The sequence below is a fragment of the Pristis pectinata genome, chromosome 2, assembly GCF_009764475.1.
Source record: "Pristis pectinata isolate sPriPec2 chromosome 2, sPriPec2.1.pri, whole genome shotgun sequence".
Classification (NCBI taxonomy): Eukaryota; Metazoa; Chordata; class Chondrichthyes; order Rhinopristiformes; family Pristidae; genus Pristis; species Pristis pectinata.
Window position 1 is genome coordinate 20752716 of NC_067406.1, and position 15582 is coordinate 20768297.

A 15582-nucleotide genomic window follows, 5' to 3' on the forward strand; every position below is an offset into this window, starting at 1 on the left:
TAAACTACAGGAAGGATGTCAGTAAGATTGAAAGAGTGCAGAGGAGATTTACAAGTATGTTGCCGGGTCTTCAGGAGTTGAGTTACAGGGAAAGATTGAGCATGTTAGGACTTTATTCCTTGGAGCGGAGAAGAATGAGGGGAGATATGATAGAGGTTTACAAAATGGTGAGGGGCATAGAAAGAGTTAATGCAAGTAGGCTCTTTCCACCTAGATTAGGAGAGATAAGTATGAGAGGACATGGCTATAGGGTGAAAGGGGAAAGGTTTAGGGGGAACATTAGAAGGAACCTCTTCACTCAAAGAGTGGTGGGAGTGTGGAATGGGCTGCCATCTGATGTGGTAAATGCGGGCTCGCTCTTAACTTTTAAGAGTAAATTGGATAGATACATGGATGAGACAGGTCTGGAGGGGTATGGTCTGGGGGCAGGTAGATGGAACTAGCAGAATAATGTTTTGGCACAGACTAGAAGGGCCGAATGGCCTGTTTTCTCTGCTGTAGTTTTCTATGGTTCTATGGTACAGGCATTGTTTCTAGCTCCCTGCACGAACTGCCGTAAATCATAGGATGGCTCCAACATGGGAGCAGACCATCTGGCCCATCCACTCCTCCTCTGTTGTCCTGTAATCCCTTTCTCCTTTCAATTATTTATCCAGTTCACTTAGAATTGAATCTGTCTTTATCACCAATCCAGTAGAGACTTCCAGATTCTGCTTTGTGAAAGTTTTTCCTTACATCGGTTTTGATTCTTTCACTTTCATGCTCTCCTTTTTGCCTCCTGAACCCTCCAAGAATGGGAATGAATACTTTGCAGTGTCTTTACAAATTTAATGACTTCAAATACTTGTCAGATTTCCTCTCAATCACTTCTTTTCTAAGGAATTTTCATTCCTGGAATCATCCTAGTAAATACCTTTTGCACCCTCTCTAAAGCCACTTGCTTCTTAAAGTGTGGTACCTGCAACAAGGCATAAAACGTTAATGTACCAATGCTTTTTTTGGGATTCATTATGACTTGCTTGCTCTAATACTCTCCGCCTCTAAATTATATAGTCCAATTTATCAACCTGTTACTTTCAATGATTTGTGCACATAGATCCACAGATTTCTTTGTTCCTTCAAATATTTTAGCATTTATGTGCTCTGGTTTATATTGCCTCACCTTGTACTTGCTACTGAAACCTAAAACTTCCATTTCTCTGCATTAAGTTTCATCTGCTGCATGTCCACCCACTAGGCGGTCAATATCCTCTTGAAACTTATTTCTATCCTCCTTGCAACTCAATAACTTTCCAACATCTACAAAATTTGGAGATTGTGCTCTGTGTATCCAAGTCCAAGTCACTGATATACAGTATATTAAGAAAAGCAGTAGTCTTGGTACTGAGTCCTGTGGAAATCAATGCATAGTTCCCACCAATCTTTCACAACTATTCGCTGCTTTCTATCAGTTAGCCAATTGTCTACACATACTGTTAAAGTCCCTTTTACTCCATTGGCTTTAGTCTTGATGACAAACCAATAATGCCTTTGCAAAGGTTTGTGCACACCAAGCACATTTCCTCCATTAACTCTCTTTGTTACCATGTCAAACAATTCTATCAAGTTAATTAAACATTATTTGCCTTTAACAGATCCATATTAGCTTTCTCTAATCAATTCACAGTTGTCCAAGCTACAGCAAATTGTCACTGAGTAGCATTCCTAAAGGTTTCTCCACTGGCAAGGTTAAACTGATTGGCCTGCAGTTGGTAGATTTATCCTTGCAGCCTTATTTTGAACAAGGGTGTAACTTTTCATGTCACCACTCCTTCAACACCATCCTAAATTTATCACCAGTATCTTTTCAGTTTCCACCCTTACTTCACACAGCAAACTGAGATACTTATCACCTCTCAGCTTCTTACTTTCTCCACCCCCACCCTCCTAAGGTTTAAGATATCTTTACTAGTCACATGTACATCAAAACACACAGTGAAACACATCTTTTTGCATAGAGTGTTCAGGGGGCAGCCCGCAAGTGTCGCCATGCTTCCAGCGCCAACAGACCATGCCCACAATTTCCTAACCTGTACGTCTTTGGAATGTTGGAGGAAACTGGAGCACCCAGAGGAAACCCACACAGACACAGGGAGAATGTACAAGCTCCTTACAGACAGCGGCCAGAATTGAACTAGGGTCACCAGCACTGTAATAGCATTATGCTAACTGCTACACTACCGTGCCTGCCCTACCTTCCCCCTCTCACCTGGACTCACCTATCACCTGTCTGCGTGTAGTCCTCCCCCTTCCCAGACCTTCTTATTCCTGCTTCTGCCCTCCTTTCCAGTCCTGATGAAGGGTCTCGATCCGAAACGTCGACTGTTTATTTCCCTCCATAGATGCTGCCTGACCTGCTGAGTTCCTCCAGCATTTTGTGTGTGTTGCTGGGATGTATCCTGTCTGGACCAGCTGATTTATACATGTTAACTACAGTTAAGCTTTCTCATAATCCCTTTAATGAATGTTAGCCTATCTAGTATTTTCATCTTTGTCATCCATTGCTGAGACTCTGGCAGCATCATCTTCCTTGTGCAGACCAATGTAGTTACTTACTACCCCAGCCACACCTCTCCCTTGATAAACATATCTCTTTCATCACCCGTCACTAGCTGCACTTTTCCTCATACTTTTTACGTGCCCATGGACTTTTGGATTCCCTTTTATGTTTGCTGCAATTTTTGTTCATGTTCTCACTTTGACTCTCTTATTTCGTTTTTCACTCACCCTCTGGGCTTTCCATTATTAGCCTGGTCCTTGTGTTCTCACCCTCACATCTATCTCACACCTTATTTTCTGCTATATTTTACTCTGCATGTCTTTGGGCATCCAGCCTTAACTGCCCTATACTTTCTCGCTTGAGGGAATGTACATAAACTATACTGGAATCATGTCCTCAATGTGTGCTAAGATAAGATTTCTTTATTAGTCACATGTACATCAAAGCACACAGTGAAATGCATCTTTTTTTGCGTAGAGTGTTCTGGGGGCAGCCCACAAGTATCGCCACGCTTCCGACGCCAACATAGCATGCCCACAACTTCCTAACCCATATGTCTTTGGAATGTGGGAGGAAACCGGAGCATCCGGAGGAAACTCACGCAGACACGGGGAGAACGTACAAACTCCTTAGACAGTGGCCGGAATTGAACCCAGGTCGCTGGCGCTGTAAAAGCGTTACGCTAACCGCTACACTACTGTGCCTGCCATGATTCAACTTACCCAGACCAGATCAGTTCTCCTTTTGGAATTGCCCCTTCTCCAATTGATTATTTTTACCTTAATTTGGTCCTTATCCTTTCCCATAGCTACATAAATCTTGGAAATTTTACTTGAGTTCTGTCTTCAGGAATTATTAGAAAATAACAAATTTCATTTAATACAGGAAAAGCGAGGACACTTAAGTCTTTAGGAAACACAAATAGCTGATAAGACACAGCATGTTATGGATAGGAAAGATTTAGAGGGGTATGGGCCAATCATGGGCAAATGGGACCAGCTTAGATGGGAATCTTGGTTGGCATGGACCAAATGCACTGAAGGGCCTGCTTCCTTACTGTATGACTCTATGCTGTTCTTGTTTTTGATTATATTCCTCATTGTTTTTAGTATATTCCTCAATCCTTTCTGTTTGTAGGTGCAGATCTAGGTGCCTCTTCATCCTATTGTACTCTCCTTCAGTGAAGGCTCTCTTCATGCTCTAACTGTGCAATAGTTTTTGCTGTCAATTGAAGCTCTACCACCCATCAAAACTTGAAAAATAGATGGGGCAGGTTTTATAATCAGCCAGAACCGGCACTGAAATTTATTAGAAATTTAGTCAAGCTACATCCTTGGACTTGTGTCCCATAATACAACTTGCATGTTTTAATTAAGGTTGTAATATCCCTGCAGCCAGGTTTACAAGTAAGGATGGGAAGGAAGGTGGGCTTGGCAAGGAGAGGCACTCCAGTAAGTAAATGTGTAACTTCAACTTGTGGATCCATGCTCACTCAGTAACATCAAGGACACATATGTCTGCCCAGCAAGCTTAAGTTCGTGCTCTCACTTCTAGTTACAGCAATGCTTGAATTGTAAGTGATTTTAGGATTACCAGGGAATGCACCAGAATTAGTGCTAGTTGTTGTAGGAAGATCATGCCAGGGTCGTGTGTCATCTGCCATCAGCTTCTTGAACTGACCTGAAAAATCTTAACACTGCCTCGGACTGCTTTTTTCTTCTCTCTTTCAATCTTGCATTAGTTCGTTGTTTACTTTGCACACATGTACGTATAATTTATGTTAACTTTATCTCATGTTCGTCCTTGTCTTGCACTGTGTTGCTGCTGCAAAAAGCTAATTTTCATGGCACTTATACCCTATGACAACAATAAATTTGAACTTAACTCATCCTTCTCCTCATATTCTACTTCCCCCTCATTACATGATCCCTGACTCAGGAGTCAAGCAGTTAAGCGTGCCTCATCCCTCTCTGTGACATGACCTTTGCGCCTTCTTTCCACCTGATTGGTTGCTCAGTACCCTGACTTGATCCGAATCCTTGCAGTCACCAGCTCGAACACAGGCAGATAATAGTTTAAATGGGGCAAGTCAGTGAACATTAGTCACCTGCAGGCAAGCAAGAGGGTAAGGGTGGTCCAGGTCCCAGCTCCCTAGAGAGAGAATGAAATGTACTGCAGAGGATTGAGGTTTTGGTGCAGTAGTCACGAGGAGTAGGCTGATGGGCATGTAGTGTGATGACTGGGGCACTGACAGGTCTGCCTGGAAGGCTCATGGAAATAATATGATGCTTACCTTGCACATGGATTTGTGCAGAGCTTGGAAGGAGTAGGCCTACTTTAACTCTGGTGGACCTAAGCAGTGCACTACATCTAACTGCCAAAATCCAGCTCCATTGCAGCACAGGCAATGCATTGGTGGATGCTCAGGCATTTGACTCTGGTCCACAGGACACAGGTGTTCAAAGGGACTTTTGAGGATCCAACAATAAGTTCTCCAGATGTTCGGTAGGTTTGCAGAAATCCTGCCCTGGGTGAATGGCTGCAGCCCACTGGAGCACACATCAGCTGCTCTTGCACAGAGTACAGTGTTTGTGATCTCATCACTACCTCTTCAACCTTATCTTTGCTATTGCCTGTTAGCCCAATCTGCATCTATGATGTTTTGGGTGCTAAAGCTGGAGACTGAACAAAGCTTTCAGGCATAGGCAAAACCTTAGGGGGTGAGGTAAGATAAACTGTAATCACTGATTATAGTGGTTTGATTGAGAATACCAGGTACAGCGAAGACTAGTGAACAACATGTATTCAGTGTTGAAACCCCTGTTTCAGTCCAACTGCAACATGGCACCTGAACCAACAATGTGAAAAATTACCCAGGGATGTCCTGATCACAAAAAGGACAAACCCAATCTGGTTAACATTCTTCAACACAAATCACAATGCTAATACTTCCCAACTATTTGAAATTCCTGATGCTTGCTGGAGATAGGAACACAATATATACACTTTAAAAGAGTTAGGATGAATAAAAGCCTTCAATAAAGTTGATCTCATGTTTCCAGAGCATCACATGCAAGTATCTTCTCAAACTGTTTACAACCAGCTGAACAGATATTCAGGATCTCATTTTAAAGCCTTGTTCAAAAGGCAGTACTTGAAAGGTACACTAAAATAGGGATTTCCAACTTGAGTTTGTTCAATACCAGGGGATTTGATCATTTTATTTGACTGAATTCTGCTTCCCATGTGATAGATAATCGACTGACATGTGTAAGTACCATTGTATTTACCTCAGTTGAATGCTTCAAGTCCTGAATAAAGTACCTTTTACAGCAAAATGAAGACAAGTTGATATCACAGGGAGAATTCTACTGGCTAATCTTGAAAACTCACTTTCTAAAATGTGTTGCAATCCATCTCCTTCACCCTGGGGCACAGTCTTCAAGCCATTTTCAACAGCCCTAATCTCCTCATCCTGATGGCAGCAATGAAGTACCAAACAACTGGAATAATAATGGGCCTTAGAATCCATAGTTGGATGAGAAAAATGTAGTTCAAAAGCTAAACTTCCATCGATATCAGTGGCAGACAATGCTTTGAAAAAATGATGAAATTTAATAATTACAGATGCAAAATTTTTACAGATGCATTTTTGTTTAGGGCGGCATGGTAGCGTAGCAGTTAGCACGATGTTATTACAGCTCCAGCGATCGGGGTTCGATTCCCGTCGCTGTCTGTAAGGAGTTTGTACGTTCTCCCGTGTCTGCGTGGGTTTCCTCCAGGTGCTCCAATTTCCTCCCACATTGCAAAGACGTATGGGTAGGTTAATTGGGTTTAAAATGGGCGGCGCGGACTAGTTGGGCTGGAAGGGCCTGTTACCACGCTGTAAATAAAATTTTAAAATTTTAAATTTAAAAAAATTTTAAATACACATGAAACTTTTCAGAACTGTGGTCAGTGGCAGGCAAAGAAAGTGGTCTGCAAAGAACTGATTGTCTCTTGTGCCAAGAACTTCCATTTGGTGACATTTGCTTCATCAGGCATCTGGTCAACGGGGACATTGGAATCCTTCAACTGTGATGTCATCAAGCAGGATGAGCAGCCAATCGTTAAAGAATTCTCACAGACAGCAGACCAGGAGGAAAAAAAGTACAATTTTTAATTTACTATTTAAATTTTACAAATCAAAATTGGAACATATACATATGGTTAAGTAAAAGATGAAATATAAATAAACTTTCTAACAAATATTCTTGTTTATTTTAAAATTCATTATATTGTGAATTTTTTAAGCAAGAGTATTGCATTCTACACACACATCATAATTTTTTTTAGGGCCAAGAAGTTGAGGTACTGATTATAGCTTAGTAGGATATTGAGAAATCACACCTTAAGTAACAAGGTGTGAGCTCTTAATATCCCACTTAAGTACAAAGTGTAGTATTTTCATGTATTCTATGCTGTGAAGAGTTTGTAAACAGCCCAAGTCCATGCACATTCATATGATTTGCCTCAGTTCTGTTGGAGAAGGTTGCGAGACATCATCGTCTATGAGGGAGTGTTGAATCACTGACAGCAATTTTGGAATGACCACGTTAAACTATGCATATGTGGATTGCCCAAAGTTACCTTGAGTTTCACAAAGTAATGGCAACAACAACCAATAGTTTCTCTATCATAACTATCGCAAAATCCAAGCCATGGTTTTGTTTAAACAACCCTTCAATAAGTTTGATATTGTAAAAGAATATAAAATATCCATGTATTTCTTGATTAAAATCAACTTAAATACAATGCTTGAAAACCCTTGCAGCCGAAGACTTCTTGACTTGACATGCCGAGGTCCTGCATGATTAATTAATGTTAAATAGTTTGTAAACAAAAATGTTGATGCTCTTTCAAACATTCAGCATAGGTACAACGCGTTGAATTCTCTAATGCCAAACCCACTAAAAGACTTGAACTCAGGAGTATCCAGTCTTAAACATTCTGTACAGCATTATGTTAATTTCTGTTTTATCATCATGAATAGGGCAAGTGATTTTCTTTTGTCATCCAGATCTGCTCATATTCAGTTTTTCACTATCACCAGTATTCTTTTAATATGCAAATGTTATAATTTTGCAGCAAATTACATTGGCTATTAAATTCTAGATCCATGTGATTAGCTAATTGATGCCATATATTCAAACATCACTCTCATTAAGTGAAATTTATCAAGTGCTGAAAAGAATTGATCCTAACTGTGGGAAAATGTTATTGTTGCTTATTTCAGGTGTTGATTCCAAGTCTTATTTCAACTTAGCTACTGTATTTTGTACCCTTAAATGAACACAATCTAATAACTTTAACACAGTATATTAGTGTACTACATGACATATTCTGTACGTATCATCTGGCCACCAAACTTACCTTCCTGGTGCATCTTAATTAACACTTCTATTCTCTCCTGAAGCACTGACATGACCTTCAGAACTGTTGACATTACCTCTGTTCCATCTTATCCCCATTCTTCCTTCCCTTTCCAAGCACGTTGAATATGTTGAAACTTCTCAGATTTACATTCTTGTAACTTCACTTCAATCAGATTTCCACCTTCTTACAAAAATATCAAGTTATGATTGTGATGTAAGTGCTCCTCTCTGTAACATCTGACATAGTAAACCACCATCCTTGCCTACTGGTATCCCTCATTCAATGAAACCGTACCTGCTCAGTTCTACTCGACCTATATATTTTAGCCGGAACATTTCTAGTAATGACTTCTCTTCCCATTCCTGCACTGCCACCTTGGAAGACTCTCAACAGATCCATCCTTTGTCCCTTCCTCGTCCACATGGTACCTCTGTACTGTTAGCCTCCATATGCACACATGTCAATCAGCTTCATCTCCCTACCGATTCTCTCAATCCCTCCACATCGACTTGACAAGCTGGTTGCCCAACACCCAGTTTTGTTTGAAATACACAGGTTACTCCAGCTAAATGGGTATTTACTCCAGCTAAATGGGTAAAGCACCAAAATGGTCACCTCCAGCTGCTACCAGATTCTCATCACCCTCCCTAGTCTCTGTCTGAAGCTGAAGCTACATCAATGCACTCTGTAATAACTCAATGTAACTGCACTGTGTAATGAATTAACTTGTACGATCGGTTTGTAAGACAAGCTTTTCACTGTACCTCGGTACAAGTGACAATAATAAACAATTTAGTACCTCAGTTTCCCTCTAGATCCTGATTTAAAATTTTCCTCACCCCTGTCACTATCATCTCTTGCAACCAATCCTTTAATAATTTCATGCTCAACAATTCCAAGGGTCATATTATTATTCTCTTTTGCCATCACTTGTCCACCGCATCAGAATTTCTCTTTTGTTCTTACTTCCCCTCTCCCAATGTCCTCAATGAAAATTTGTTCAATTTCTAACTTCTGTCAGTTTCCTTCCATTGCTCACCAACTTGAAGAATTAATTTTATTTGTTTCAAGAGATGCCACTCACCTGATGAGTATTCAAGCATTTCCTGTTTCCATTCTAATTGTTTTCCCAGAGGTTTCCCATTCTCCACCCACCGAACATTATCTGTTATCATCTCTCACACCCATTTAGTTATAATCCCTTTCCTATCCTGAACTCCTTCGGTCCAGAGTCAATCATACAGCGCTGAAAGAAGCCCTTCGGCCCACCAACAAGCGCCAACTTTTACTAATCCTCCACCAATCCCATTTTATTCTCTCCAACATTTCAGATTTACAAGTTTCATCTGGTCATTGCCTCTCCATTCCCCAATTCCCCAGCATTATTAAAACATCAGCAAATGTTCTGCCCCCTGCCTCTGGCCTTTTGCTTTTCCTCATTTTAATGCCACCAATGACGATGCCTTAAACATTCCACACAAGTCTCTCCCCAAACCTCACTGACCCTTTCTCCTCCTTGAGACAACTTAAAAACCTTGTTTTTGACCAAGCTTTTAACATCAGCCTTCTTTGTTTGCTAGCCATCTTCTCCTTCCCCTTTCTTCAAGCACAATGTGACATCATTCAATAGAAAAGCACTATATAATTTCAAGTTATTATTCATATACCATAATTATTGGGACTAAGTTCTACCTTAACGTAAACCAAGATAGACCACATTCATTCTAGATATTTAGATTATATTAAAATTGGAGAGGAAAAATAATAGCTTGAGATAAGTAACAGACGTTTTCTGTCTTTTTGTTTTATTTCTTTAAAATAATTCATACAAATGGTTACAGTCACAAAACATGATTATTTCAACCAAAATATTGCTAGCCTACCACATTAACAGGAATCGATGTAGGCAAAGAAATGCTGCTACTTTCCAGTAGTCTAGTGCCTGTACGCATACCACCAATGATATACATTTAAACTGGTGACAGTAAGCATGGTGCTGCTTTGTATGAAATTTTTTTTAAAAAAATCTCTTTGCAACATTTTCCTCAGCCCCCAGGAAAGTAATGGGAATTCATGCCAAAAAGAAAATGAATTAAAAAGTGTTGATTTTATTAGTTGATACTAAAAAAAGATAAGCAGTTACAAAACAATGCACTGCATGGCATATAACACAAAATAAGTGGGAATTTACCTTAGTTTCCTGAGACGTCTGAAAACTGCCTCTTTTTGGGCGTGAATTTAATGTATAAAAGAAAGATTGTTTTCTTTTCAAAAAATCAGTTTTACTGAATATCTCTCTTGGTTTCTGTTTCACAGCTAAGCGAACAAACCCTTAAGTTCTAAAACTGTACACAGACATAGTACATTCATGATAGAATTAACTACTAGAACTTTTCTTGCTCACAGGGAATCCATATGACATAGAAACAGTTAATCAGTCCACTGGACAGGGACAAGCTACAATTTAACGGAGGAACAAATTTACCAAATTTCTTCTTCTCTCCCACATCTTTATTTGAAGTTGGACCAGTTTCTAAGCTTGGTTATTTCCATAGTCCATTGTTCACCATAGCAGGTATTTTATGAACTTCTCTTGTGGTGAAGATCTTGGGTCAGGAATGCGGTCCATCTGGCTACAATTGGTCACCCGTGTGATCTCTGTCAGACTCTGGTTTGACTGTTTGCCCTGGGGAAGGGGCATGTGGTGGGTGGGTGACTGTGGAGAGGCTGTGCGATAACTGCACAGCACTGGGCGCTATTCCTTCTACTGACGGTGGCAGTCCAGTGGGAGCCACTCCGACAACACCTGGTGGATACCTGATAGGGAGATAAAAAATTGGCAATGGGTTAGAATTAATGCCCCTCTCAACTACACTCTGAAACGCAAGTACATTAGAAGACATTTACAGAAACTGGAAGCTTCACTGGTAATCCAGTAAAGCAGTTAATGATGTTGAATAACCCTTTACTAATCTATGGTTAATGACGGAGATGAACGTTAGAGGAGCACTCACAGATCAAACACTTTCTGGTATACTCAGGTTCTGGCAATATGATGTGTGGAATAGCAAAAGCTTGAAATGTGAAGCCTTCCTTCCTTGTTTCCAACATTTCAATCTTTATAATATTTCCAGTAACATCAAATGTTGTCCTCTTCATCTCCAAACATCCTGCTGGGCATACTTTCCCTCTTGCCTTCCATTTTCACTCTATGGACAGTTCATTTCTACCATCTCCTCTACCGATTAACCATTCCCAAACTGCCCAAGCTATACCTTTCCTAATACCCCTTTCTCTGACCTCTGCCTCCACAACTCATTGTACCCTCTCTATCCTAAGTTGTATCAGCGAGTATGTGTCCACAGTAATCTTTTGGTTGAGAAACATTATAGGATGACTAAGTCATGAAAAGGTCGAATTTCTTCTTTACTTCCCTCTTGCCTACTCACATTAAAAGCACTTTTATCTAGGTTAGAAAGTGAAATTCATGCTTCATACCAGCATTAGAATTTCCTTTGAAGTTGACAATCAGAACCAAGAAATGCTATACTGTTGGAGGTACCATTCTTTAGATTAGACCTTAAAAAGATTTCCTTTGTCTGCTCCTTTACTCCAGCTAGACCTTAAAAATCCCACAGCATCATTTGAAAATAAGGAGGCAATGTTATTCCCATAATTTCTTGTCGCATCCTCAAAGAATCCAAGCAAATTTGTCAACCATGATCTGCCTTTCATAAAACTATGTTGACTAGGTTTGACATATATTCAGCTTTCCGTAATGATTAATTATTCCCTCTTTCATCACCGACTCTAGTAACTTGCCAACAATAGATGTTAAACTAAATGGCCTATAGTTCAAGGCCTTCTGTCTTCCTCCCTTATGAACAAGTTCAACCAATGGGTCTACTATCTCTCTGGACAGGTCCCTGCAGATTGCCTGTCTTTAGCCCAGTGAGTTCCTCTAATTGGGATTCCTTCCTGTTATGTGAAATTAGCCCATCTGTTATCTTATGGATATTTGCAGTTTCCTCCATAGTGAAGACTGATGCAAAAGATTAATTTTACGTATAAAACATTTGTTTCTTGTGATTAAGTCGCCAGCCTTGTTCTCTAGATGTCCCATACCTACCTTCGCTGCCTTCTTCCTAGTTATACATCCATGGAACCTCTTGCGTTTGTTTTGATATCACACACAATTGTTCTCTCAAAATCAATTTTCTCTCTTCTTACGAGCTTTTTAGTCTTTTGCTGCTGATTCTAATAATTTCCCAGTCCACTGGCCTAGCACCAGTCCTCGCCACTGTGTACGCCTTGCCACTTATTTGGGGCTTTGTGAACATCTTTTTACCTTTTCTAGTACCCAGCATACGGAATAAGAGCTTTATTGATTTCAATTTCATGTTATGCATTGATGGGAATTGAACCAAGTACCAAACCCCCTGCACCAATGTTTGATGGTAAATAGCATCTTTTAAAGAGATTACTTTCTGCATAATCCTTACCTGTAGGCAGCACCATTTAGCTCTGGGTGAACAACTGCAGGATCCATTCCAGCCCAGTGAGTTGCTGCAGTCAGGTAATCCTTATTAATACAATTTTTCAGGCTGTCTGGGATGCGCCCTGAAGAAAATGTAGAAGGTCTGGTTCATTAATCAGCTCATCCTACAGGTATCAGCATGTGATCAATTTTACCTCAGACATGAGAACACATCAGGAAGGAGCAAGGTTTTCAAACTTGGCATCATCCTTACAAACTATTTTCCATGCAGGTTTTTGTCCACTCTTTCAATGTAATGCTTTTTTACTTTATTCTTAATAGACTTAATAAACTCCGAGTGACAAACTAGAATTACTCCTAATGCCGTGTACTGATTGATGTGGAAGGTCAAAGATGAAAGTGTAAAGAGAGTGTGCTGCAATTCTCAGACACTGAGTGGGACAGCTGTGGCTCTGTTGATAGCTCCCTCATGGCAAGGTTAGAGTACTTGGGTCAAATCCCCATCGAAAAACTCTAGTACACAAACCTAAGCTGACAGTGAGGGGTGCTGCATCATTGTGACTTTAGGGTGAAACATTAAAGAGAATTTCCCTCGGTTCCCTTAGTGGGAGAGTCACAAGCAAGTGGACATAGCCACGAAATGAGAGGCTTGTCATTTAAAGCTGAGGTGCACAGAAATTTCTTCTCAGAGGGTAGTGGAATCTCTGGAATTCTCTGACCCCCAAGGGCAGTGCAGGCCAGAGTATTAGATATATCTAAGGGAGAGACAGATATATTTGAAAGATTGCAGAATTGAGGGTTATGGGAGAAGTGGCACAGGAAAGGAATTAAGGCCAGCATAGATCAGCCATAATATTGAATGGTAGGCTAGACTTGAGGGATCTGGTGGCCTACTCCTGCTCCTATTTTCTCCTGTTTTTGTGTCACATTGCTCTTTTTGAAAAGCAGACATTACCCTTGATATCCTAGGTAATATTTATCCTACACTGAACATTGCTTTTTAAAAAAAAAATTGATGTAGCTTGCCAGGTCTAAATTGGCTACTGTGCTTCAACAGTGACTAAACCTTAAAAATATTTATTTGGCTGTAAAGGGCTCTGGAAGGAAAGTGGAAGCAACATTTCATTCTTCTGGACTAGCCTCTTCAGGATTGTTAAATTTTTTTGAACAGCTTTGGGATTTTAAAAAACGGTTTGATAAAAAGGAACAAAGGCAGCATTAATGAAAATGGCAAGATATTAAAAGGCAGCCAAGATAGCAGGCTAACAAAATAGCAGTAACCAGAAGGTAATACTTAAATTCTGCTTTTCATACTTAACATTATGTAAACACTGCCATTATGCAGCGTCACTATTGGGATCAGTGATCTATTCTGTACAATCATACAGTTTACAAGTCATATGGTTTGAACACAAGGAATGGAAAGTAAATGGGATCTTCAGCTTTTGCACGGTAAGTGGTTGGGATCTAGTTATATCGAGGCATACAGTCATAATTCAGTTTTCTTCATAAAGTACCAATCCTTTTTAACTAGTTTATTTTATATTACTATCTGGTTAATAGGGAAATATTGGTAGTTTGTGAAGCAGTTTTCAGCATTGAAGTTTCTCTACAGTACACAGTGTACGGAGCTCGGTGATGCAGCTTCAGACTCATCATTGACATAAATTACATGGTGAAATCTTTACACCACCATCTTCCATTATAAAAGCTGTCACAATTGTGTGATAAAAACTTCACAGGGAGGAATAGCATAGAGGCATAAGATTTTTACCACCTGCATTTGAATATAGATTGCACAACATCAGAATGTGCAGGTTAAACACCATAGAATCAGGTCCATAACTGAAAGGGTGGGAGAGAGTACAGGAGTCTGAAAGTCCTATGTTCCAGTGTCTTCTGCTTTTATGTCAGGAATACACAGTCTGTTTAGCAGACAAGACAGGTAGAAGTGATGTGAGAACGTAGAGAAATATAAAGTGATGCATTTTAGAAGGAAGATGGGAAGAAAATGAAATGATTAAAAGGAATAGAATAATAGATATCTACAACCACCAATCTGAAAAGCGGCAGGACTAAGTGCCATAAAGTGTTTAAACAATTGAAAAATCAAGTGAAAAAATATGTTTGGTTTCAGGTTCAGGTTTATTATCACTGACATATGTTGTGAAATTTTTTGCTTTGTGGCAGCAGAACAGTGCAAGACATAAAAATTGCTATACATTACAAAAATAAACAAATAAATAGTGCAAAAGAAGAATAACGAGGTAGTGTTCATGGACTGTTCAGAAATCTGATGTTTGGATTGCCATATTACACTAGTTGTCAATGCTCTTCTTCTGAAAGGACATTAACGTCCTGGAAAGAACACAAAAGAGATTTGTTAAATAACTCTGCAGATGAGAGGCTTTCATCGGGAAAAGGCTATTCAAGAGTCATAGAAACACAGAAACATAGAAAAGCTACAGCACAATTCAGGCCCTTCGCCCCCACAAAGCTGTGCCGAACATGTCCCTACCTTAGAAATTACTAGGCTTACCAATAGCCCTCTATTTTTCTAAGCTCCATGTACCTATCCAAAAGTCTCTTAAAAGACCCTATTGTATCCGCCTCCACCACCGTTGCCGGCAGCCCATTCCACGCACTCACGAACTCTTTTCATTACAGCTGGGAGGTTAAGAGATCAAAAAAGTGCTCAAATATGACAATGTTTGATAAGCTAATTAGGAAATAACTACCATCGAAGTCAATAAAAATAATAATAAAAATCAGGAAAATGCAAAATATAGCCTGCTGACTTGCTATCTCCCCTCTGCAACGTCACACAAAGTCAAGAATTTTTGCATCAAGTCAAACTCAGACCCAGCTTGCAACAACATACCTGTTATAGCTCTCCGGATTTCTCGGGCTGCTTCTTCCCTCATCTCGATCGAGGCCTGTTCACTGTACCAGGCAGCATGTGGTGTGCAGATTAGGTTTGGAGCATCTTTTAAAGGACCTTGGCTAAAACTGTGCACAAACATACATTTTTAATCATCCCATCCGAATATAAAACAATTATATACTTCCATACTTAGTTAACAGATACAATTATGTTATTTCCTATTAACCCTTTCTTTGTATATGTGAC

The 15582-nt window shown here is 39.9% G+C and overlaps 1 protein-coding gene across 16 annotated transcripts in view; it reads right to left on the reverse strand.

Moving 5' to 3' along the window:
* Window positions 1-9752: 9752 nt before the first annotated feature.
* Window positions 9753-15582, reverse strand: part of ctbp1 (C-terminal binding protein 1) — a 266572-nt gene continuing 260742 nt past the window's right edge. For all 16 annotated transcript variants that reach the window (XM_052035614.1, XM_052035577.1, XM_052035567.1 and 13 more), the window contains 3 exons: window positions 15334-15461; window positions 12457-12574; window positions 9753-10771 (listed from right to left, as the gene is read on the reverse strand). In XM_052035614.1, the coding sequence (XP_051891574.1) occupies window positions 10588-10771; window positions 12457-12574; window positions 15334-15461 (430 nt within the window). In that variant the 3' untranslated portion in view covers window positions 9753-10587. The remainder of the gene's footprint in view (window positions 10772-12456; window positions 12575-15333; window positions 15462-15582) is intronic.